Source organism: Oryctolagus cuniculus, chromosome 20 (assembly GCF_964237555.1).
Source record: "Oryctolagus cuniculus chromosome 20, mOryCun1.1, whole genome shotgun sequence".
Lineage (NCBI taxonomy): Eukaryota > Metazoa > Chordata > Mammalia > Lagomorpha > Leporidae > Oryctolagus > Oryctolagus cuniculus.
In genome coordinates this window covers 40,794,244-40,820,560 of record NC_091451.1, presented here as the reverse complement: position 1 = coordinate 40,820,560, position 26,317 = coordinate 40,794,244, and the positions used below count along the sequence as shown (strand labels likewise).

Sequence of the window (26,317 nt, the reverse complement as noted above, 5' to 3'; positions counted from 1 at the left end):
TCATCCATTTTTTTTTCTGTTAAGGATTGAATTATTGTTATCGATTTGCCTGAATGTCTTGTATATCAAGGATATTAGCTGTTTGTTATAGCCTTTTATTCTTTTTAAGATTTACTTATTTATTTGAAAGGCAGAGTGACAGAGAGAGGGAAAGACATACACACACACACACACACGGAGAGAGAGAGAGAGAGAGAGAGAGAGAGAGAGAGACCTTCCATCTGCTGGCTCATTCCCCAAATGGCTGCAACAGCCAAGTCTGCCAGGCTGAAGAAGCCAGGAGCCAGGAGCTTTATCGGGGCTCTCGCCTGGGTGGAGGGGTCCAAGTACTTGGGCCATTTTCTGCTGCCTTCCCAGTTGCAATCAGCAGGGAGCTGGATCGGAAGCACAGTAGCTGTCATTCGAACAGGTGCTCTGATATGTGCTGCTGGCATTGCAAGTAGCAGCTTAACGCTCTGCACCACAATGCTAGCCCGTCCTTTGATTTTAATTCATGAAGTTTGATGCTTATAAAATATCTATGACTGCACGCATTTTTTTTTCTTAAGAAGTTCTTTCCCATCTTAATATCAGACAGTCACCAAAATGTTACCAGTGATTCTCTTTCCTGGGGGGTGGGGTGGGGTGAGATCATCAATGAAATTTCTTTGCTGTTGTTATAATTTGTTACTCATTTTTAGTAGCGCACAGGGAGTCTTTTATAACCAGATAGAGAAGCTGGCCCTGTTAACAGGAGGGCGGCCGCGCGCCGTGCGTGCTCACCTGCGTTCTGCTCCATGCTCTCCTTGACGCCGTCCAAGAGCTCCTGGGCATCTTCCACGTTCTCCTCCTCCTCCTCCTCTTCACCTTCTTCTTCTCCTCCTTCTTTAGGTGCCACAATCGCCTCCTACATGCCACAGGGACATTGACACTGGATGGTGCCCTGCGTTGATTTGCTAGTCACAAGTCACCTGGCAACTGGTCTCAGGAAAAGCCTGGTACCCAAGGAGGGCACGTCCCCACCGGCCGTGGGTAGCCAGTCTGTAGGACACCCAAGCCTGCAAGGGTGGGGAGCTCCAAGTCTGCCTCACGCTGTTTTTAGGAGCATAAAATGTGTCTGTGTGCACTTCAAAACTGCGTAAGAGTCGCACTTTCCTAGGGTACCAGGTTCTATCCTGCTTGAGGGAGCCCGTGTTTTGTAGAAATCAAGACTTTCAGGAGCCGGCGCCGCGGCTCACTAGGCTAATCCTCCGCCTTGCAGCGCCGGCACACCAGGTTCTAGTCCCGGTCGGGGCGTCGATTCTGTCCCGGTTGCCCCTCTTCCAGGCCAGCTCTCTGCTGTGGCCCAGGAGTGCAGTGGAGGATGGCCCAAGTGCTTGGGCCCTGCACCCCATGGGAGACCAGGAGAAGCACCTGGCTCCTGCCATCGGATTAGCGTGGTGCGCCGGCTGCAGCGGCCATTGGAGGGTGAACCAACGGCAAAAGAAGACCTTTCTCTCTGTCTCTCTCTCTCACTGTCCACTCTGCCTGTCAAAAAATAAAAAATAAATAAAAAATAAAAAAAAAGAAATCAAGACTTTCAGTAATTACGCATGGGAATGTACCTCAGTATCCCCCATGCCCGATAAAAAAATTAAAAGTTGGGGCTGGCTCTGTGGCGTAGCGGGTAAAGCCCCCACCTACAGTGCTGGCATCCCATATGGCCACCGGTTTGAGTCCCGGCTGCTCCACTTCTGACCCAGCTCCCTGCGATAGCCTGGGAAAGCAGAAGATGGCCCAAGTCCTGGGGCCTCTGCACCCGTGTGGGAGACTCAGAGGAAGCTGCTGGCTCCTGGCTTCTGATTGGCGTAGCTCCAGCCATTGCAGCCAATTGGGGAGTGAACCAGTGGATGGAAGACCTCTCTCTCTCTCTCTCCCTCTCTCTGTCTGTCTCTTGTTCTCTCTCTATGCGACTCTGACTTTCAAGTAAATAAATAAATCTTTTTTAAAAAAGTAGTGAATAAATTTTAAAAATCTGATAATACCCCGAGAAACATACAGTAAGAACAAAAATCCTAAAAACACTCCAGGGACGAGCACCTGCTGTAGTGGTCAAGCTGCTGCTTGGGACGCCTGCGTCCATGTCGGAGCATCTGGGTTCAGGTCCTGGCTCCACCTCTGATTTCACCCTGGAGACAGCAGGCGAGGACTCAAGTCCCTGGGTCCCTCCCACCCACATGGGGGACCTGGATGGAGTCCCTGGCTGTGGCCTGACCTAACCCTGGCTGTTGCAGGCGTTTTGAGAGTGAACCAGTGGATGGATGCTCTCTCCACCTGTCTCTCTGACTGCCTGTCTGTCTGTCTATCTCTTTCTCTCTCTGCCTTTCCAATAACATGAAAATGGATAAATAAAAATAAGAATGTTCCAACCAACAGAGATAGTGCCATGTACCCGCTGGACAACAACTGGAAGCAGACTCCATTTCAAAGGCAGCCATGAACACGCTCCCTTCTCACAGTGGAAAGCCCCGGGGGACTCCATGTTTTCATAACTTGGGCCAACAACAAAATCCAATTAAAGTAACAAATCTCTTTGTAGACTGACATGTGAAATTAGTTGCTGGCTTATTACATGACTAAGGAAACCGCTTTCAGAATATAAAAATTCCCAATGAAGTAGTTAGAAGTGTTACCAGTTTTGCTATGGCTTCGGAAATGACATCCTTTATTTTAATGTGATGCAGTTTGTAGTACTTGGACAGCCCTTCAGCGATACTGGATTTTCCCACAGCAGGAGGACCAAGAATGCAGATCTTGATTGGCTGAAAGAGAGGAACGAGGAACATTCTTGTACAGCGAACTCGGAACAATCTGTGGCTCGAGGGCTGCTCGTGTCGTGTGTGTGCCTTTCTTGACGCCTCTGGACCCTGGGGCTGACTCTGGCTCCTTCCTCAGGACTCCGGGGCCACTGCCTCCTCTCCCCGCCATCCTGGTGGCTGCCACATTGTCCTGCACGCGTCAGCGCCCTAGGCACATAGTTCACATTCTGGTTCGTGTGCGTTCACTCGGCAGGTTTTTACAGCATTTGCTCCACGCACGGACCAGGGCACGGCAGCCGTGACGCACAAGATGTGCCAGGAATACCTCAAAAGGACGAAAGAGTACGTGCTCCGGCGTAGCCTGCTACCAGTTTCGCAGGGGCTCCGGCGCCGTCATGACGACGGCCAGGAAACAAGAATGCCTGGTCGCGGTGCAGGAGACCCAATAACTGCCTGAAGGTTGTTTCTACACTGAACTTGGCCTTGAAGTGTTATTTTTACACAGTTGGTATCCAGGGGAACTTGGTTCCAGGACCGTCCCCCTCCCAGGATTCCAAACCCACAGGCGCTCAAGTCCCTTCCCATATAAAAGGGCCAAGTAGTTGCATACAACCCACACACATCTTTCCAAAGCCCGTGGAAAGTGGAGTTAAACAGATACGTTTATGTTGGTGCAAAATGTTTATAAAATCCATGTATAGTTTTTGTCATAATACACATTTTTCTGCTAACTTTCAAAAGACTTTCTGTACATTTAAATCATCTTTAGATTACTTAGAATATTTAATACAATGTAAATGCTACATAAATGGCTGTCTCCATATTGCTGAAGGAACAATGATAAAAAAAAGTCTGTACATGTTCACTATGGGCAATTTTTTCCCTGTGCACGTTCTTTTTCCCCAGAAACCTTTTATTTACAAAAGGTTTATATACAAACTTTATGCATTTCATAAGTACTGCTTTAGGAACATAGTGATTCCTCCCACTTGTGCATTTTCTATCTACACAATCGTATGTGCAGATGTGGAACCTGCTGATACGGGGAGGGAGGCTCAACTGTAAGATTCTCTGATTTTAAAGAATACATTCAACTAAACACACACACACACACACACGGACACACACACACACTTCCTTCTGCTGAAAAACTCACTTGAATACTACAGAAGTTCCATGGCATCCACAACCACTGAGTATACGTGTTTATTTCTAACAGAAATCAAAATATCAATCACACTCATTTCTTTAAAAAGTGGGCCGCACTGTCAGGAAATGGAGCTTTTTTTTTTTGCAAGACAAACCAATAAGTCACACGACACAGGTTCCACTTGTGGAGCGTTCGTATGCCTCAAGGTCACATGACTTCGGCCAGGGCGTTATTATTGGCATCACTGCTGACTGAGCAGCCAGGAAAGCAAAGCTGTGAGAAGACAGGCCCGGTGCGGCGGCTCTGTGTGCCGACTGCCGAAATGAGGGGCCCCTCTGGATAGCGGAGCTGTGCAAACAGACGCTGCGGGTCTGGAGTCTCGATGGTGAGGCTGGGGGCCCTGGATGGCCCCAGAGCACTCACCGAGGTGTGAGGGCCAGGCAGCTCCCTGAGGGGCCGCCTTATCCAGACACGAATCACAATGCCAAGTTTTCTTCCCTGCTTCATAATGAGAAGTGTGACTGCCACTGAACACAGAACACTCCACGAGGCAGGAACGTGTACTCCCTTGGGACACAGAGACACCGGGAGGCGGGTCCTACAGAGGGTGATGAGCTCTGATCAGAACCAGGGGCGTCAGGTGCACTGCCTGGCGGCGTTGGGTCAAGGAGGCGTGGCTGCACCTGTGTGTGCGGCAGTGACAACTTTGCCTTGCGAAGGAATTGGATGCAGGCAAGTCCGGGCCTCAGACTCCATCTTTCTTGGAATGCTGCTGGTATGATGCTGTCTACACTGGCCTGTGTTGCTGGTACGACGCTGTCTACACTGGCCTGGGTAGTGCTTCTTGTTCGCCACTGCTATGGCTAACCCCCGCCCTAGTGACAGAAAAACGCTGTTGAGTTTTGAGTTACTTCTCCTATCATGTTCTTGTCCAGACTTGCTAATCAGGAACCACACGGCCCATGGACGTGTCTGGTCATATCTCTGCTCTGTGCGTGGTTGTACCGTTGACTCACACGGGTAACACTTGTCTGACCTCTGGCGTGGCTTTGGCGTGTGCTTTGCGATAACCTCCAGGTCCAGCTACTGTGAGGATCTTAGCTGCCGCCAGCCTCCCTCACCTCTTTCACTCCTTAACCCGGATGCCTTTCAGCAGAATGTGATTCTTGATGGTCACTCTCTCCTTGCTCACTCGGAGCCGTCCCGTGCACACCACTAACTAGGATTAGTATGACCACTGTCACGATGGCTGAGCGTTTTCAAAGTGCTTTCTCGGGGCGGCCCGCTGTCTTTAGAATGCCTCCCAGGATCTGGGAAGGTGCTGCATCTACCCCGTTTCAGAGAGGGCGGCGTAGAGGCCCTGCAGCTAGAGGGCGCTGTTCTCGCCAGGCCTGCACGCTCCCAGCCTGAGTCCCTCACAGCTGTGCGACCTTGAAGGAGCTGTCTCTGAGCCTTAGATTCCTCATCTGTAATGTGGAGATAAGACCACCAACCCCTCTCCACTAATGAGACGTAGTGAGAGGCAGTACTTATGCTAATGAGCTTGATTTAACCATTCCATAATGTAGATACATTTCAATACATCGTTATACATAATCAATATATATAATTTTTATTTAAGTTATCATTCTTTTTAAATTTTTGTGTTTTAAAAAATTTTAACATACATATGAAAATTGTACGTGGAATTTATGTACATGTATATGTCTTATATACCTATATATGTGTATTTCTTTATATACACATATATGCATATGTACATTTTTGGTACACGTATACATTGCATAAGATCCATTCAGGGTAAATATATTTATCTCTTCAAACATGTAACATTTCTTTGTAGTGAAAACACCCAAAATCCAATCTTCTGATTTGTTTGTTTACAGAGAAATAACAATACACTAATATTATCTAATGACCACCCTGCTGTGACCAGAACCCCAGAACTTCTTATTCCTATCTAGTTACAACTAGTGCCTTTCCTTATCCCTCCCTTCCGGTTTATTCTTCATAAAAAGAATACTGCCTTGAAACGTTGGGATGGTTGAAATGACCAGTGAATGCCCTGGCCCGGCAGGTGCTGAGCCTCTTGGCGGGGTGCCTGTGTTCCGCACTGGGGCGCCTGGGTGCGAGTCCCAGTTCTGCCGTGACCCCAGCTTCCTGCTTGTGCAGACTCTGGGAGGAAGGCTCCGGTGAGTCCTGACACCACGTGCTGGGCTGAGTTCCCAGCTCCTGGCTGTGGCCTGGTGCAGGCATGTGGGGGGCTGACCAGCTTTTCGATAACAAATAAGCTAATTGATTTATCTTTAAGTAGTAATCAGACTTCTCCTATCTCCTACACACCCTCCCCCACATGTATACCTGGAGGTCAGGGAGCCACCCAGCATTTCTCCTTAGGCGGACAACTCTGTGCCAATCACTCTTGACCTGACTCTCATGCCTAATTTGCATAAAATGATCTATATTAACTTTAAACTTTCAAATATTTGGTTGACAAGTATCTGTACCATATACACACAGATTGTTAGACTAAGACAAATTTGGAAAACAGCTTGACATTAGGAAACTGGACATTTGAAAAAGAAAACACTTCCATTTGTGTAACTGCATCAAAATTCAAAAGTAAATTCCTTTCACTTTGCTTCAGTGAGGAGTTTAAACAGAAAATGGTCATAGTTACCAGGAGTCCTCTGCTCTGCTTGTACTCTCTGAGGACAGCACTGATATTTTCCACAATCCCTGCCTGGGCGACCCAGCGGATGTTAAAATTCTCCTTCACGAACAGAGCTTCCATTCTCAAGTGGACCAGCAGGTGGTCCAGGCACTCTTGCTAAGAGACAAAGGAAAAGTAGACATTCGGCTTTTTTTGCTGCATGTTGCCAGCTACAAATTGTTACGGTTATTAACGAATAACTGCCTTTCAAATAAATAAGCTGATTTTTAAAGCAGTAATCAGACTTCTATGTCTGTATAGACCCAATAGACAGTCACTAAAAATAAAAGTCAATTAACCCAGCACTAAGTGTCTACAGAGCCCCTGTGTTGACACTAGGAGACTTCTAAGCACTCCTGGTCAGGAAGCAGCCTGTTGCAGTTGGACAAGCAGCTTGAATAGGAAGACGTTGGCAGGAAGTCCAACTATAAAGTTTTTAAAAAAATATTGTTTTATTGCATCTACCTGTCTGCATCGTGAGTCCCATGGTTCAAAATCCAAAAGAACAATAAGTGTGGAGGAATTCCCTCTTATCTCAAACTCTGTTCTGCTCTCCAAGGTAAACAATGACACCATCCTTCTGGGAAAATATTCAATACAGTGTTTATATTTGATTTATTCTTTAAGATAATTCCATCCGGCCGGCGCCACAGCTCTATAGGCTAATCCTCTGCCTGCAGCGCTGGAACACCAGGTTCTAGTCCCGGTTGGGGCGCCAGATTCTGTCCAGGTTGCCCCTCTTCCAGGCCAGCTCTCTGCTGTGGCCCGGGAGGGCAGTGGAGGATGGCCCAAGTGCTTGGGCCCTGCACCCCATGGGAGACCAGGAGAAGCACCTGGCTCCTGCCTTCAGATCATCGCGGTGCGCCAGCCGCAGCGGCCATTGGAGGGTGAACCAATGGCAAAAGGAAGACCTTTCTCTCTGTCTCTCTCTCTCACTGTCCACTCTGCCTGTCAAAAAAAAAAAAAAAAAAAAAAAAAAAAAAAAAAAAAAAAGATAATTCCTTCCTAGAGCAAGTTTAAGGTCTAGTGTTTGGTGTAGCAGTTCAAACCCTGGTTCTGCTTTCAATTCCAGTTTCCCTGGAGAGCAGCACATGATGGCTCAAGTTCTTGGGCCCCTGGCACCCACGTGGGAGGCCCAGGTTGAGTCCTGGGCTCCTGACTTTGCGGGCATTTAGGGAGTGAACCAGAGGATGTAAGATCTCTGTTCAGCGCTGTGTCTGTCTCTGTTTGTATATCTGTTTTCAAATAAGCAAATAAATAAAGTTAGATAAAAATGCAAAGCAAGCGTCAGAGAGCGCGGTGCAACTGGACCTGCCAAGTGCTTTGCCGTGACGGAGCCGGAGGCGGTGCAAGAGGCATCAGACCGCACTCTGCTCATCAGGGAGCTTCCAGATACTCTCGTGACTGGGACCCCTGAGGATGCTGGTGGTGGGGGGAGCTGAAGATGGATAGGAAGCCAGGCATTGAGGCTCCAACCCCCCCCCAGAATCCATAGCCTTTAGGAAACAGCTTTTTAAAAGAGAGAGAGAGCCGGGGAGACAACCTCACACATACTCACTGTTAAGTCCTTGGTTAGGAAAGCGTTTTCTTTGGGTAGTTTCTGGATTTTCCCAGGGCCAGTACTCTTACTGATGCACTGGTAGGGGAGAGATGTTTGGTTTAATTGTAAGGATTTGTATAAACTTCTCCAATGAATGTGAATGTAACTGAACACACACACACACCCACACACCCACAATACAGCATTAGGGAAGAAGCTGGACTGGAAGCAAAGTAGCTGGGACTGGAAGCGGCGCTCTGATGTGCAACACCAGAGTCACAGCAGTGACTTAACCTGCTGCGCCACAACACGGGCCCCAGTGCTTGGTTTCTTGTCCCATCTCTGCCTCCGATTCCAGCTTCCTGCTAATGTGCACTGCAGTTGGCAGGTGTGGGTCAAGCACTTGGGTCCCTGCCTTCCGTGTGATGGAGTCGGACATAGTTCCCGGCTCCTGGCTTCAGCCTGGCCCATCCCAGGCTGTTGTGAACATCTGGGGAGTAAAACAGTAGATGGAAGATCTCTGTCTGTCTGTCTGTCTCTCTGCCTTTCACATAAAATAAACATAAATAATACAATTTACAAAGTTTCTTCGAAAAGGAAGCCCAAGAAAACTCCTAGGCTCCTTCCATCACGGGAAGACATGGCAAGAAAGCAACGTCCAGGAAGGCGGAGAGCGGGTCTTCAACAGACACTGGACAAGCCGGCGCCTCGGACTTGGACTTACCACCCTCCAGACCCGCGAACAGTAATTTATTATTATGTAGAAGCTGCCCAGGTTGTGCATGCTACTAGAGCAGCCTGAATGGACCAAGGTGCTCTGGGAGTATGGAAGGGAGGCACCTGTCCTGTGAGGGAGGATGCAGGGGAAGAGATCCAAGCCGAATCTTCAAGATGAGTAGGAAGCGGCCGTGGGAAAGTCCGGAGAAGGCTGTGCTGCCTGGGCCAGCTGGGCTAGCAGGTGGCGGCTTTAGCCAGAGCGGCCTGGGTGGCAGAGGGAGCCCTCAGAGGCCTGGAAGGGTCAGAAGACCTGGTGACCTAATCAGATGAACCCTTTGAGCCCAGCACCTCAAGACCTATCCTCAAATTCCTGCATCTGATCTGCGCATGTCTGGGTGCCACAATCCCTATTTCCTTCCCTGTTTCCTTTCACGCACACGCTGGACCAAGGCCATTCTGGCAGGACTCTCCCAACACATACGCTGCAAACACAGAGAGCAGATGTGGGTGTTGAGGGTGTTCTATTGCAGGAGTCCCTTGGCTGGCAGGTGCACATGATAGTAGAACTCTACTGGGAGGGAGGAGCGCCGTCAGCCTATGGGATGAAACCACCGTACCTTGACTATGTCTTCCAGGGTGTGAACAGACTCATCCACAGCAACCAGGTAGTGAATCTTTGGCACGTGGTCAATTATGTTTTGTATCACTCTGCAGACGAGCAGGAAAATAATCACCGGAGGAGAAAAAAGCAAGAGATGGAGTACACTAGAATTTACCAAACGCCACTCCCAGGGGCCATGCACCATACTGGGGGGTTTAATGAGTTAGCTCACCTTGGACAGGGTTGGGGTTATTATCTGCACTCCGCAGATGGGGAAGGTGCTAAAGGGTTAAATGCCATTTCTCAGGCTGAGGGGCTACAGGGAAGCACAGGAGTCAGCACTTGAGGGGGCGTCCGTCTGGCTCTGAGCCTCGCCCCCTCCCTGACAGAGTGCACTGCCTCCCACCAGGAGGCACAGACCCCCAGGACTTCAGTTTCTGAAGCCTCTGCCCACCCATGGCTCGTCAGAGGGTCCCAGTGGTGCTTTGGGGTGGAAGTCTTACAAAGTGAGACTCAGATTCCGAGACACTGTGGCCATACAGCAACACAGCAGCGGGGCCCAGGACTTCCTTCTTGGAAGCCATGATCACCAACGTGTCTAAGCCATGATCACCAACATGTCTAAGCCATGATCACCAACGTGTCTAAGCCATGATCACCAATGTGTCTAAGCCATGATCACTGTGTCTAAGCCATGATCACCAATGTGTCTAAGCCATGATCACCAATGTGTCTAAGCCATGATCACTGTGTCTAAGCCATGATCACCAAGGTGTCTAAGCCATGATCACCAACGTGTCTAATCCATGATCACCAACGTGTCTAAGCCATGATCACCAACGTGTCTAAGCCATGATCACCAACGTGTCTAAGCCTTGATCACCAACGTGTCTAAGCCATGATCACCATGTCTAAGCCATGATCACCATGTCTAAGCCATGATCACCATGTCTAAGCCATGATCACCAACGTGTCTAAGCCATGATCACCATGTCTAAGCCATGATCACCAACGTGTCTAAGCCATGATCACTGCATCTAAGCCATGGTCAGCAACGTGTCTAAGCCATGATCACCATGTCTAAGCCATGATCACCAACGTGTCTAAGCCTTGATCACCAACGTGTCTAAGCCATGATCACCGCATCTAAGCCATGATCACCAAGGTGTCTAATCCATGATCACCAACGTGTCTAAGCCATGATCACCAAGGTGTCTAAGCCATGATCACCAACGTGTCTAAGCCTTGATCACCAAGGTGTCTAAGCCATGATCACTGCATCTAAGCCATGATCACCAACGTGTCTAAGCCATGATCACCAACATGTCTAATCCATGATCACCAACGTGTCTAAGCCATGATCACCAACGTGTCTAAGCCATGATCACCATGTCTAAGCCATGATCACCATGTCTAAGCCATGATCACCAAGGTGTCTAAGCCATGATCACCATGTCTAAGCCATGATCACCATGTCTAAGCCATGATCACCAAGGTGTCTAAGCCATGATCACCAACGTGTCTAAGCCATGATCACCAAGGTGTCTAAGCCATGATCACCAAGGTGTCTAAGCCATGATCACCATGTCTAAGCCATGATCACCATGTCTAAGCCATGATCACCAAGGTGTCTAAGCCATGATCACCATGTCTAAGCCATGATCACCATGTCTAAGCCATGATCACCAAGGTGTCTAAGCCATGATCACCATGTCTAAGCCATGATCACCAACGTGTCTAAGCCATGATCACTGTGTCTAAGCCATGATCACCAAGGTGTCTAAGCCATGATCACCATGTCTAAGCCATGATCACCAAGGTGTCTAAGCCATGATCACCATGTCTAAGCCATGATCACCAAGGTGTCTAAGCCATGATCACCAACGTGTCTAAGCCATGATCACCATGTCTAAGCCATGATCACCATGTCTAAGCCATGATCACCAATGTGTCTAAGCCATGATCACCATGTCTAAGCCATGATCACCATGTCTAAGCCATGATCACCAAGGTGTCTAAGCCATGATCACCAACGTGTCTAAGCCATGATCACCAACATGTCTAATCCATGATCACCAACGTGTCTAAGCCATGATCACCAACGTGTCTAAGCCATGATCACCATGTCTAAGCCATGATCACCATGTCTAAGCCATGATCACCAAGGTGTCTAAGCCATGATCACCATGTCTAAGCCATGATCACCATGTCTAAGCCATGATCACCAAGGTGTCTAAGCCATGATCACCAACGTGTCTAAGCCATGATCACCAAGGTGTCTAAGCCATGATCACCAAGGTGTCTAAGCCATGATCACCATGTCTAAGCCATGATCACCATGTCTAAGCCATGATCACCAAGGTGTCTAAGCCATGATCACCATGTCTAAGCCATGATCACCATGTCTAAGCCATGATCACCAAGGTGTCTAAGTCATGATCACCATGTCTAAGCCATGATCACCAACGTGTCTAAGCCATGATCACTGTGTCTAAGCCATGATCACCAAGGTGTCTAAGCCATGATCACCATGTCTAAGCCATGATCACCAAGGTGTCTAAGCCATGATCACCATGTCTAAGCCATGATCACCAAGGTGTCTAAGCCATGATCACCAAGGTGTCTAAGCCATGATCACCATGTCTAAGCCATGATCACCAAGGTGTCTAAGCCATGATCACCAACGTGTCTAAGCCATGATCACCATGTCTAAGCCATGATCACCAAGGTGTCTAAGCCATGATCACCAAGGTGTCTAAGTGTAATCAATGATACTGAGCCCTCCCAACCACCCGTGCCACAGCTGCTACCACCGTCTTGACCTCACAGAGAGGGTGAGTGACCTCCCCACACTCACACAGCTGCTGGGAGGCTGAGCAGAGACCTGGGCACAACTTAGGCAGTTCCAGAGAAACAACAGTGAACACAAGTCCATCCCAGGCGCCTGTCAGCTCTAAACCTGTTTTAGTTTCCTTTTCAGTAAAATGCGACTAAAGCAAACAATCCAAAAGCCCAGTCCACGTTTATTTTGTATTATTTTCTCTGAATATTTCAACTTTCTGACTCCTTCCCATGTTAAACACTGGACCATCTTCAAAGAAACCACTAGGGAACAATTGTGACTTGAAGGGGCCCCAAACCCTTCTGTAATGGGAGTGATTTGACTCTCTGGTTTATCTGTTTGTGACTAAGATGTTAGGACTAAGGCTTAGTAATGTAAAAGTCTCTTTGACATCTCTCTCTTTTTAAAAAAGATTTATTTATTTATTTGAAAGTTAGAGTTACACAGAGAGAGAAGAGGCAGAAAGAGAGGTCTTTCATCCACTAGTTCACTCTCCAATTAGCCAAAATGGCCAGAGCTGCGCTGATCTGAAGCTAGGAGCTTGGAGCTTCTTCCAGGTCTCCCACATTGGTGCAGGGGCCCAAGGACCTGGGCCTTCTTTTACAGCTTTCCCAGGCCTTAGGAGAGAGCTGGATTGGAAGTAGAGCAGCCAGGATTCGGACTGGCACCCGCGTGGGATGCTGGCACGGCAGGTGGCGGCCCCACCCACTACATGGCAGCACCAGCCCCTCTTTGACAACACTGGGCTGGCATTGTGGCACAGTGGGTAAAACCACTGCCTGCAGCTCCAGCAGCTCATTTGAGTCTTGGTTGCTCCACTTCCAATCCAGCTCCCTGTTAACGTGCCTGGGAAAGCAGTGGGAGACGTCCCAAGTGCTTGGGCCCCTGCACCCACGTGGGAGATTCGAATAGAGTTCCTGGCTCTTGGCTTCAACTTGGCCCAGCCCTTTCTGTTGCAGCCATCTGGGGAGTGAACGAACAAATGGAAGATCTCTCTCTCTCTCTCTCTCTTTCCCTTTAAAAATAAGTTATTTAAAAAAAAAAAAAAAACCCTGGCAATGTGAGCTGTACAACCTCTGTAGAAAGACGGTGTCATTTCACTCTTCCAGAGTTAGCGTTCACTGGAGCAGACCTGGGCTTTGTGGGGGTGGAGCTTACATAATCCAGGACATCTTTCTTCAAGGACAACAGTACAATAAGTGCGGGGCCTTGAAAGAGACCCGCGCGTGGGCGTGGCCCGTAGGTTTAAGCTTCATTTGTTTCCTGGTAACTGTTTAAATCCATCCAGGATCTTGACTAAATCCATGGCTGGCGGACAAGCAGGTGAGTGGGAAACTGGAATCCAGAATATCACGGAGGGGCAGGCACTGCGCCGTCCCTCCTGGGGGAGGGACACAGGGAGGCGGGCTCCTGAACCTGCTCACAGACCTGGGGTTTAAGTCAGGAGAAAGGGGTGGGAGCCCTGTGCACCCTGGGACGTGAAGCCCACTGCAGGAAGAGGAGCCTCGGTGTGGAGCTCGTCCTGGGGTCTCTACAGTCTGCACCGCAAGGCTGTGCATATCAATCTCATCGGAGACAAGGAACGTGAGACCACATCCCCAGGACGCACACACCAAGCTATCCTCCGCAACCGGAGGGCGTGCGGTCCTGCAGAGGATGCTTCTACGGGATGAGCCCGAATTTTCATCAGAAACGCTGCAGAGCTGTTAGAGGGCGGGCAGTATCTCATCCGGTGGAAAATGAAAACAGTGGCGCCCCCTGCACAGGCTGCTGGGAAGAGCAAGGGCTTTAGCACAGGGTGAATGCTCCATCCGGGTTAGCTCCTCAACGGAGGGAAGCTCTACTTCTGGGAGAACGCTTACCCTGCTAGGTCAAGGACGTGAATTGTTGGGATGACATTTGTTCCGTCCCCAAACACCGGTATCGCAGGAAGCTCACCCAGCCAAGCTAGCTGAAGGAAAGAAAGGCAAAATCATTGTCCCGGTTAAACGCGTACGGCTGTCAGAGCTCCCATGCGGGTCCACGGTGAGGGAGCCCAAGACCTGCCTGCCTGCTGGCAGGACCTCCGGGAGACCCGCTGTGAACCAGCCCAGGGTCTGATCCTAGGGAGAGAAACAGGGTGTGGTCTCAGGACTGAAACGCTCTTTCAAGAAATCCGTACTTTTGGAGGGGGCATTGGTCCAGCCGTTAAGACACTGTTAAGGCACCTGCCTCCCACCTCAGAGTGCCAGGATTCGGTCCTGGCTGGGCCTTCCGGTTCCAGCTTCCTGCTAACGTGCTGCTTGGGAGGCCGCGGTGACAGCTCACGTAGCTGGGCCCCTGACACACTGCGGAAGACCCGCATTGAGTTCTTGGCTCCTGGGCTCAGACTCAGCCCAGCCCCGACCACTGTGGACATCTGGGGAGCAAAGCAGTAGATGAGAGCCCTCTCTCTCCTGTCCCCCATCTCTCTCTCAGTGTGTCTGTGTGTAAGTCTCTATGCCTCTCAAATAAATAAATTTTTAAAAATAGATCTTTGGCCGGTGCTGCGGCTCAATAGGCTAATCCTCCGCCTGTGGCGCCGGCACACCGGGTTCTAGTCCCAGTCGGGGCGCCGGATTCTGTCCCGGTTGCCCCTCTTCCGGTCCAGCTCTCTGCTGTGGCCCGGGAGTGCAGTGGAGGATGGCCCAAGTGCTTGGGCCCTGCACCCGCATGGGAGACCAGGATAAGCACCTGGCTCCTGCCATCAGATCAGCGCGGTGCGCCGGTTGCAGCGTGCCGGCCGTGGCGGCCATTGGAGGGTGAACCAAAGGCAAAAGGAAGACCTTTCTCTCTGTCTCTCTCTCACTATCCACTCTGCCTGTCAAAAAAAAAAAAAAATAGATCTGCAACATTATCAGTTATCTTTAGTAGTCATGTGCATGCCATCTACACAGACAGAAAATGCTTCACATCAGGATATATTTAAGTATCAGAAAAAAGAAATTAAATTTAAAAATACCTCCACCATCAGCTTTCAGATGAAATGCTCAGTGGAGAAAGCGCCTGGCAGCTTCCACTTGGGACGAGTCCCTGAGCCTAAGCTCCAGTCCTGAGTGCAGATCCTGGTCTCCCGGGACTGAGTAGCACAGAGGCCAAATCCGTGCATCACGTGTTGGATGAGGGACAGAGGTGGGGCGGGGGCAAGGAAAGGAGGAAGGGAAGCAGGAAGGGAGGGAGGAAGAAGGGAGGGGTGGGGGAGGGGGAAGGAAGGAGGAAAGGAGGGGGAGGGAAGGGAGGGAGGGGAGGGATGGGAGGGAAGGAGGGAGGGAGGGAGGGGGAGGGAAGGAAGGAGGGAGAGGAAAGGAGGGAGGGGGAGGGAAGGGAGGGAGAGGAGAGAGGAAAGGAGGAAGGAGGAGGAAAGGAGAGAGGGAGGGAGGGGAAGAAGGAGGAGGGAGGGAGGAAGAAGAGAGGGGGAGGGAAGGGAGAAAGAGGAGGGAGGGAGAGGAGGGAAGGAAAGGAGGGAGGGAGGGAGGAAGGAGAGGGGGAGGGAAAGGAAGGAGTAAAGGGGGAAGGGAGGGGAGGGAGAGATGGGAGGGGGGAAGGAGGGAGGGAGGGGAGAGGGAGGGGACCACTGAAATGTTTTGAAGCAGTGAAGTAACAGTGTTACATTTGCTTTTGTTGCCTGGAGAAGCAATGGTGGGGAGGAAGAGCTGAAGGGAGAGATGGAGGCTACCACAGGTGTGCAGGCAAGAGGTGGTTTAGCTGGAGGGCGGGGAGTGGAGAGAAGTGGGACACTGAGGGGGTCTCCCATAGCACTTGGAGGGTCTGTGGAGGATCAGTTAGATTCCAAGTGTGCAGCTGGGTGGAGGGCGGGCCGTTCTCTGAGGCAGGGCCCTGGAGGAGGAGCAGGTGCTGGGGGACCACAGACACAGTCCAAGTGAGGCGCTGAGCAGGCAGCTGGACCCAAAGAGCTAAAACTTGAGACAGCATTCAGCTGGAGACCACAAGTTGAGAGTGGTTGGTACCAGCCATGGGAACCAACAGACCAATCCAAGGAAGAACGCAGAGGGGGAAGACAAAGGGCCTGGACCGAGGACTGTGAAGGGCAGTACTCAGTGGTCAGGAAGGCTAGGGGCAGCCCAGAACAGCGGACAAGCACTCTCTTCAGTTTATCCTTTCATTCTTGTGTTAAAAACCAATCCTTGGAGCCGGCGCTGTGGCACAGAGGGTAGAGCTGTGCCTGCAGTGCCGGCATGCCATATGGGCGCCAGTTCGAGTCCCGGCTGCTCCACTTCCCATCCAGCTCTCTGCTGTGGCTGGGAAAGCAGCAGAAGATGGCCCAAGTCCTTGGGTCCCTGCACCCACGTGGGAGACCTGGAAGAAGCTCCTGGCTCCTGATCGGCATAGCTCCAGCCGTTGCGGCCACTTGGGGAGTGAACCAGCGGATAGGAGACCTCTCTCTCTCTCTCTCTCTCTCTCTCTCTCTCTCTCCCTCCCCCCACGTCTCTGCCTTTCAAATAAATAATCTTTAAAACAAAATCAATCCAACTACTCTCTTTCGACTTCACCTCTTCCTTCATCTCTGCCTTCTTTCTCTGTCCCCTACTTAAAGCAAAACCCCTCAGAACACACGCTCTGGATGCTACTCATCCTGCTTCCTCTTACTCCCTCCGGAGCCTGTTCCTGTGCAGTGGTCAATTCTCGGGTTTCCTCTCACTTGATTATCTCCCGCATCTGACTCCCAGCAGGGGAGTGGCCCAAGAGCCAGCCCTCAAACCTCTTCTCTTCTCCGTGTTCATCCTCAGTGGAGTCGTCCAGTCCCATGGGTTTAAACAGCGTCCGTGTCCTGCCCGCTCCCTTGGTCCCCAGACTGTGATGTCCAACACCTCCTGGGCACCTGCACTGGGTTTCAGTCGTCTCAGACTTAACGCCGACACGCAGTTCCAGAGCTTCCCACGGCAAGTGCTGCCCCAACCCACTCCAGTCCCAGTCTTCTTCCTTCCAGTAACTGGCAGCACCACGCTTCAGCTGCCTAGACCAGAATCCTGGAAGTCCTCTACTTTCCTTTAGTCGCCCTTCCACCCAAGCTCTGAACAAACCCCACGGATTTACCTTCAGAGTGTATGAAAAATCCAAACAATCTTTGTCTCGTGCACCATTTCTACCCAGGACTCGGGGACTACTCTCCTATCTACCAAGGGTCTTTGGACGTTCACGAAAAATGCAGAGTATTATGCACGGATATAAAAAATGTTTTGCACCAGAATGAACTTCCCTTTTAATCTCACGTTTTCCATGAACTCTGTGAAGAACCCTTGCAGCTTCCCCTCTCCTACTTCCGTACTTTCTCCACTATGATATATTTTCTTTTTTAAAAAAAAATATGTATTTATTTATTTGAAAGTCAGAGTTACACAGAGAGAGGAGAAGAAGGGGGGGGGGGTCTTCCATCCGCTGGTGCACTCCCCAAATGGCCACAACGGCTGGAACTGAGCCAATCGAAGCCAGGAGCCAGGAGCCAGGAGCCAGGTCTCCCACCCAGGTGCAGGGGCCCAGGGACTTGGGCCATCTCCTACTGCTTTCCCAGGCCACAGCAGGGAGCTGGATCAGAAGTGGAGCAGCCGGGTCTAGAACCGGCGCCCATAGGGGATGCCGGTGCCGCTGGCGGAGGATTAACCTACTGCGCCACAGCGCTGCCCCCTAGAACTTCTTATTGTCCCTTGAACAACAGCCAGCACATTTCTGCTCGGTTCTCTGTAATTACGGCCTTGACCACTTGGCGTGATCTTTCTGCAGAAAGGAAACCGGGTGGCTGTCTCACTGTCTTCCACTCTGGGCTCAGATGTCACTTCTAGGAATGGCCCTCCTCAGTCCCCGCGCGTGAGATGCCAGTGCTGCCCAGCACGTCCGCTGGCCCTCTCAACCCTCCTTCGCTTTCTTGTTTGCCACACGCGTTTCCGCATCTGGAATACTCAGTATCTTGTCTGTTATCTCCTGCACCTGCTATGGCTGGAGACGGTTTAAGGGCGCTTCCCAGAGGTTCGTGCATTGGAACGGAGTCCCCACTGTGGGAGGCGGTGAACCCTTTAAGAGGTGGGGCCTAGTGGGAGGTCTTTGGGTCACCAGGGGAGCTGCCCTTTGGGAGGGGTTAGACCCCAGCATTGCTGACTCTCTTCCCCTACCTGTGCACCTGCCATTGCAACTCCGTCCAGTGCTGGGGCCTCTCCCGAGGCCAAACCAGTGACCTTGGATGTTGAGCCTCCAGGAAGCTCTGGGGCCTCCTGGCTTGCCCAGCGAGCTGCCGCAGGCCATTTGCTGTGGTGAGACAGGGACTGCTGCCCCACCTCACCAGAGCGCCACTCCCTCGAGGCCAGAACACCGTGTCCTGGGACTTGGACACGACGGACACTCAACCAGTGACGGTCTCACGAATGAAAGGAGACCCATCTTTTTCTCAGTAATGCCGAGAGTGTGGACGGATTGTTGACGACGGGGAAGGAGTGTGGGTGGTGACGCTGCCGTCCAAGTTCTCCAGTGGTCACTGACCCGCTACCGCTGGATGCAACAGAAACCCCACCGCGTGGTGAGACCTCCCGTCACCCAGCCTACACCCACGGTCACTGACTAGACAGACCTTAAAAAAAGGGTGCAAGAGGCCTCCTTCCACTCCGTACTGGAGCCCGGCAGCAACCACGTAGGTCGCGAACTTTTTGACCTGTTAGAGAAAATACAGGGAAAGTTGATGCAGTCCTGCTGGTGTGTTCTGCTGAAGCCTAGGGGACCAGGGTCTGTTAGAGCTGAAGTGGGCACTGCAGGGAGTTTCATGAATTCTTTCAGGTTTCTAAAGCATTGCTTAGGATAGCAAATGTATCCCTTATCACCACCCACACCATTCACGAATGCCTAACAACTAGTAAAAGTTAACTGGGATTCCCTTTGAAAAAAAGATTTATTTATTCACTTGAAAAGCAGAGAGAGAGGTCTTCCATCCACTGGTTCACTGCCCCAAATGTGTGCAGCAGCCGAGGCTGGGCCAGGCCAAGGCCAAGAGCCAGGAGCTCCGTCCCAGTCTCCCTTGTGGGCGGCAGCAACTCAAGTACTTGGGCCATCACCCGCTGCCTCCCAGGCACTGCGGGAAGCTGGATCTGGAGTGGAGCAGGTGGAACTCATCTAAAGGTCAAGTTTACTGTTTTTATACAGGGAAGATACCTACGTGATCACACTTCTGCTTTTAGAGTGTTGTCCACTTAAATCAGTGTTGTTAGGTCATACATTTTCAATCAGTGAATTGGACATAAATGACCAATAAGTCATCAATTTTAATAAAATAATGTGGTTACAGCATTTGGAAGTGGAAGAAATGTGGGCCATCTAATCCAGCCCCTTCATTCAGTCTAAGCTCAAAGGTTTAATGATGTAGCCGAGGTAAGGTTAATTAACAAAAAAGGGGATCGAATTTCCAATTCCATGCTTCCTTCAAATAGTTTACACTCACAGGGTTTGTACTGCATTTCTATAGTGAATGCGGTTTTTACAGCAGGACAGAGGTGGGGACCTTTAAAGTCCCTCTTGTATTATCCTCTGGGACCACTAGGTGTCGTCTTAGAACTGTTGTTTAATATCCCTGCTGGTCTTGCACCTGTGGGTTTAGGGTTCTGGGTAAGGTCCAGATCCCTAGATGGCGGTGATGAGAGCAGTTCCCACTTCATGGAGCCTGGAGGAGGCACCGAGGAGTCACAGGGCCCCACGGCTAAGACATTCAGCACCTGGCTATGCACACAGGAAGCGAGTTCTCAGTCACTTCTCGTTCAGTGCCTGGGAGCCCTGCATGTATTTTGGTAGGGGACATAAAAATGATTTTTTTTTTGACAGGCAGAGTGGACAGTGAGAGAGAGAGAGAGAGAAAGGTCTCCCTTTGCCGTTGGTTCACCCTCCAATGGCCACCGCGGCCGGCGCACCGCGCTGATCCGAAGCCAGGAGCCAGGTGCTTCTCCTGGTCTCCCATGGGGTGCAGGGCCCAAGCACTTGGGCCATCCTCCACTGCACTCCCTGGCCACAGCAGAGAGCTGGCCTGGAAGAGGGGCAACCGGGACAGAATCTGGCGCCCCGACCGGGACTAGAACCTGGTGTGCCAGCGCCGCAAGGCGGAGGATTAGCCTAGTGAGCTGCGGCACTGGCCCATAAAAATGATTTTATAATAGACACGTATGTTGACACAGTAACAGGAGAATGACCAGCTTCTTGTTTGCATGCACTTCTCGGAACGTCTTAATCAGGGGCACAGGTGTGTCAAGAGTTAACTGTTGAACGACAGGGTTTCGGTGTCAGAAATAAAAAATAAAACCGACCCCACCACTTGTGGTGGCTGGTGGAGCTCTGCCAACCGACGTCTTCCCCACGGTGCCCGCGTCACTGGGAGGAAGGCTGGGATGAGCTCCGCACGGTGCTGGGGAAAGTCTAGCCCTGTGACCTTGAGCACAGTAACCTCTGGAAGCCTCCGCCTCCGTACTTGTACCAGGAGCTCAGTGTGAACTTTCCAGGGCTGGTTTAAGAAATAAATGAGGGTTAAAGCCCTGACCTGCAGTGCAGTCATCCAATATTGGCGCCAGTTCTAGTCCCGGCCGCTCCTCTTCCAATCCAGCTCTGCTATGGCCTGGGAAAGCACTAGAAGATGGCCTAAGCCCTTGGGCCCCTGCACCCGCATGGGAGACCCAGAAGAAGCTCCTGGCTCCTGGCTTCAGATCAGCGCAGCTCCGGCCATTGCGGCCAACTGGGGAGTGAACCAGCAGATGGAAGACCTTTCTCTCTGTCTCTACCTCTCTATGTAACTCTGTCTTTCAAATAAATAAAATAAATCTTTAAAAAAAAAAGAAAGAAAGAAAGAAAGAAAGAAAGAAAGAAAGAAAGAAAGAAAGAAAGAAAGAAAGAAAGAAAGAAAGGAGATGCATTACGGAAGCAGGGAAAATGCTGATGTATTGCCTCTTCGGGCCAATCGACTCTGATAAGCCGGGCCTGCGCTCAGCTGAGCGGACCTGGTCTGGGCCAGGATCCCTAGGGACAATCAGACCAGGGGGAGCGTGGAACTCAGAGACCTGTGGCTGCCGGTAGGAGGAACTTAAGCTCGGAGATTTAAAGACTTGAGCTGAGGACAGTCCTGGCCGAGCAGGCACCCCTCAAGGCAGAGTGCGACTGTTAGCTTGCCCAGGGCTGTGCAAATGCCGGTGCAGGTGGGGAGTCCATGGCCTCAAAAAGAATTCCCTCCTCTAAGGCTCCAGATTCCAGACTCACTTTGTTTAAAAAGGTGTCGCTTCTCCCTTTTAAACATTGATTTTTACCTATTTGGAAAAGCAGAGTGGCAGAGACAAAGAGAGATCTCTCCCATCTGCTAGTTCACTCCCCAAATACTCACAACAACCGGGGCAGGGCCAGGCTCAAGCCAGGAGCCGTGAGCTTCATTCAGATCTCCCACGTGGGTGGCAGGGCCCTGAGTCACCACCTGCTGCCTCCCAGGGTGTGCATGAGCCAGAGGATGACCTAGGAAGGTGTGCCCAAGCCAAACACAGGCACCCTGACGTGGGGTGTAGACGTCCCAGCCAGCACCTGCCCCACACTTACATTTTTTCCAAACTTGAGAACCATTTTCTCTGCATTGATGTGGTCCAGGAAATTCGGGTGGTGCTTCCTTCTTCGATAATCCTCCTCAGTAAAGGGCACCTCGGCGTCGTCCTGGAGGAGGAGAGGGCTCAGACTGGACGCGAGAGACCCGGTGCGCTTCCAACCCGCACGAGGCCTTCCTGGAAGCGCACGCGGGACCTGGAGCCACTGCCCACCCGAGGGATGCACTTGTGCTGAGACCTCTTCAGCTAGCCACATCTGATCCTTAGACTCAACCTGACCAACGTTTGAAATCTAAATAAACCACTTCTTGTTCATTCTCCTGAAGCCTGCAGTTTCATTTTTTTAATTTAAATCTTGTTATTTGTTTCCTCTGCCACACTGGCACTCCCTCCCAATCACATCATCGCATGCATGAAAACCGTCCACGGGCGAGCTTTAAAGACGATTCAACAGGCAGATGAGCTACCAGGTCACCCTGGGAATGGGGACGACACTGGCTTTTTTAAGTTTTATTTATTCATTTGAAAGGCAAAGTGAGGAAGAAGGAGGGAGAGAGAGAGAGAGAGAGAGAAAGAGAGAGAGAGAGAGAGAGAGAGAGAGAGAGAGAGAGGTCTTCCATTCTCTGGCTCATTCCCTAAATGGCAGCAACGGGCAGGTCTGGGCCAGGCAGAAGACTAGATCTCCATCCTGGTCTCCCACATGGGTGCAGGGGCCCAAGTACTCGGGCCGTCTTCCAGTGACTTCCCAGGTGCACCAGCAGGGAGCCGGATCAGAAGGGGAGCAGCTGGGGCTCGAACTGGAACTCCAGTATGGGATGCTAGCAAGGCGAGCAGGGACTTCGCCTGCTGCACCACAACACCTGCCCTCACAGTGCGTCCTGACGGCCCACTGAGCTGCCCGTCACGTCCAGTGTCTCCACCACTGCCCCCCCACCGTGCAGTCCCAGAGAGGGGCTCACCCAGAACAACGGGGCTCACACTCACGGGGGCATCCAAGAGCAAGTCGAGAGCCATGCTCCAGGGAGACTTGCCGGATGCACCCAGACCCGGCGTCCGTGTCCGAGCAGGGTTGTACTGCCCAGTGTCTGCTCCAGGACTTTCCAGCGCAGCTCCTGGGGCTAAGTGAACCTGCACCAAGCATGTGCGCCCGGAGCTTACAGGAAAGTCATCTCAGGGGCAGAAGACTCCCAGGATGAGGACCCTAAGGTGGGGGCCCAACCGCTGGCGTGGTGTCTGAGAGGTGGGGAGAAGGCCCCGAACGCCGGGTGCCCGGGGCGGGGGGGGGGGGGGGGGGAGCCGCGGGGGAGGAGGTGGGCGGGAGCCAGATTACCCGGGCTTCCGGGTCACGTGGAGTTTAGATTTCTTCTAAGAGGGACCGAACACCATGAAGGGTTTTTTCTTGTTTGCCTGTTTTTAAACTCTTATGTCACTTTATTTTTAAATTTTAAAAATATTTACTTTCAGTTTGTTTTAAAGACAGAGAGAGAGAGAGAAAAGAGAGAGAGAGGGAAGCATCTTTCATCCACTGGTTCACTCACCCCCTGCCCGGGCAGCAGCACGCGCTTGCCCAAGTCCTGGGTTCCTGCCCCCTGGAGGGAGGTCCTGGCTCCTGCCTTCGACCTGGCATAGCCCAGGCTGTCGCGGGGTGGGTGAACCAGGGGATGGAAGTTCCCACTCTACCTCTTTCTCTCTCTTCCTCTGTCTGTCACTCTGCCTTTTGAATAAGTAAATCTTTAAAACCAAAAGTTTGTGGAAAATGAAATTAAAAGAGAAGCTGATTTTGGTGCAGAAAAACCTTGAAATCCTTGCAAAATCCTTTCAGAATTTGCAGGTTCCGTGAACGGCTTGAAAACCCCTCTGCCGGGATGTCAATGGTGTTTTGCACCAAAGTAAACTGCTTTTTAATTTCATTTTCCATAAACTATTTTTGGTGCCCTGAACTCTGAAGAGTTCCTCCCGGCAGGAGGACGACACGCGTGGTATTCACAATGAGAGTTGGTAAGGGAGGCTGAGTGTCCAGGAAAGCCGGTAGCCATGACTCTACCGTGAAGCAGGATGATGGATTTAACGCAGGCTGAGCCAACACCATGTCTCACCATTCACCCGAAAGCAAATGACACACAGTCGCCAGGAACTGAAATCTGGACTTCACATGTACTTTATTTGTTGCTGTTAAAAGTGAAATTTACGTATTAAAGGGAACAGCCCGAACACTGATAGCAAAGGTCCATGATGCACAGCCGATCTCCAGACCGACCAGGAACAAGGGTGACGAGGCAGCCCCCACAGCACTGCCTGCTTCGAATTCACAGGTCACAGTGCGCTGCCCAGAGACGCTGGGTCCCTTCTTGCTAAGCAGTGTGTGGCGGTATAGCAGTGCTGCTTATCAGGTATGCTTCCTGATCCCGACGTATTGAAAGAGCACGTTTAGGGCAAGCTTTTGGTTAAACACACCGCTTGGGACACCCACATCCCACGTTAGAATACCTGAGTTCAGGTCCTGGGTCCACTGCTAATTTCAGTTTCCTGCTAATGCCCTGGAGAGCAGCCGGTGACGGCCACCCGCACAGGAGACCTGGATTGAGTTCCAAGCTCCTGGCTTCAGCCTGGCCCAGCCTGGGCTGATGTGGGCATTTGGGGAGTGAACCAGCAGATGGAAGATCTCTCTCTACCTGTCTGTCTGTCTCTTTGCCTTTTGAATAGACTGAAAATAAATTAAAAATTTAAAAAGAAGGAGCACTCTTTTTGACTTTTCTAAACCTATATTTTTGTCACAAACATTTTTGGGTGTGCATCAAAAAGAAAATAGAACCAAAATGTAGTGGATATAGTGTTTCTAAAACTTATTCATATTAAACTTTTAAATTTTTCATTTTATTTTTGAAAGAGAGACAGATAAAGGTCTTCTATCATTGATTCACTCCCCAAATGCCCACAACAGCCAGGGCTGGGCCAGGCCAAAGCCAGGAGCTTGGAACTCAGCCTGGGTCACCGTGTAGTAGGGATCCAGGTACCTGAGCCATCACCTGCTACCTCCAGAGTGGGCATTAGCAGGAAGCCAAGGCTCTCTGATACAGCATGTGGGTGTCCCAAGTGGTGTTTATTGATTTTAAATTTTTAAAAGATTTACTTTATTTTAAAGACAGAATTACAGTGAGAGGTAGAGGCACAGAGAGAGGTCTTCCATCCTCTGGTTCACTCCCCAGATGGTTGCATCAGCCAGAGCTGAGCCAATCAGAAGCCAGGAGCCAGTAGCTCCTTCCAGGTCTCCCACATGTATACAGGGGCCCAAGAACTTGGACCATCTTCCACTGCTTTCCCAGGTGCATTTGCAGGGAGCCGGACTGGAATTGGAGCAGCCAGGACTCCATACATGGCCTATATGGGATGCTGGTGCTGCAGGCCAGGGCTTTAACCTGTTCCACTACAGCCCAGGCCCCCAAGCAGTGTGGTAACAGCTGTGCCAAACACCAGCCCCAACTTTCTCACACTGAGTCCACCTCTGAGCCACACTTGCATTCTGTCATTTATTTGTAGGCACTTTGCTGTAAAGCAGACATTTTCCAGCTCTGTTATAATCTTTCTTCTTAATAGATTTATTTATTTGAAAAGCAGAATGACAGAGAGTGAGGAAGAGACAGAACAGAGAAGTTCCATTTGCTGGCTCACTCTCCAAATGACTGCAACAGCCACGACTGGGCAGGGCTGAAGTCAGGACACTGGAACTCCGCCCAGGCGGCTCACAGGGGTGGCAGGGGCCCAAGCACCTGAGCCATCTTCCGTTGCCTTCCCAGGCACGTTAGCAGGAAGCTGGATCAGAAGAGAGTAGGCGGGACTTCAGCCAGCACTCGGATATGGGATGCAGATGTCACACGTGGAGGCCTAACCCGCTACGCCACAATGCTGGTCCCCATTGTAACCTTATAGTCACCTTCAGGGTCCTGCACGCAAGCTGCTGCTGATGCAGTGTTATCATGCGCTCCGTGGGACCATCGTCTAACAGTGCTGCTACTGCTGGTGGCACAAGAACAACGCAGTCCCTACAACTGAAGCAGTCAGTGAGCTCTGCTGAGTGCCCGTTATGGCACAGGGCTCAGGAGTGTAAGGAAACACAGCTCCCCGAACACGGCGCCCTCTGCACCGTGTGAGAGACGCATTGCCCAAGAGGAAGCGGACGCTCCCTACTTACCGGGTCCAGGGGCTTGGATCGCGCCCAAGTCATCACCGTGGACACCAAAATAAATACTTTCCGCTTTTCAAAATGGATGATTTCTTCATTCAGTGCTGCAGGGCCAAGGGAAAAGGGAAAAAAAAAAAAAAAGGCAGAGCGGTTATGTGTGTGCAGACAGCACTCCCTCTGGAAGTCGTGCACGGCAGTCAGCAGGGGGCTTGGGTTACG

General features: G+C 51.0%; 1 protein-coding gene across 4 annotated transcripts in view; it reads right to left on the bottom strand.

The window, feature by feature from the left end:
• Positions 1 to 26,317, bottom strand: part of AK7 (adenylate kinase 7) — a 64,974-nt gene that overhangs the window by 24,132 nt on the left and 14,525 nt on the right. For 3 of the 4 annotated variants that reach the window (XM_070065609.1, XM_070065612.1, XM_070065610.1), the window contains exons 4-12: positions 26,108 to 26,202; positions 21,917 to 22,027; positions 18,936 to 19,016; positions 14,203 to 14,291; positions 9,515 to 9,605; positions 8,199 to 8,276; positions 6,608 to 6,757; positions 2,652 to 2,780; positions 763 to 886 (exon numbers count right to left, since the gene is read on the bottom strand). In XM_070065609.1, the coding sequence (XP_069921710.1) occupies positions 763 to 886; positions 2,652 to 2,780; positions 6,608 to 6,757; positions 8,199 to 8,276; positions 9,515 to 9,605; positions 14,203 to 14,291; positions 18,936 to 19,016; positions 21,917 to 22,027; positions 26,108 to 26,202 (948 nt within the window). The remainder of the gene's footprint in view (positions 1 to 762; positions 887 to 2,651; positions 2,781 to 6,607; positions 6,758 to 8,198; positions 8,277 to 9,514; positions 9,606 to 14,202; positions 14,292 to 18,935; positions 19,017 to 21,916; positions 22,028 to 26,107; positions 26,203 to 26,317) is intronic. The other variant, XM_070065611.1, reaches the window with a different exon arrangement.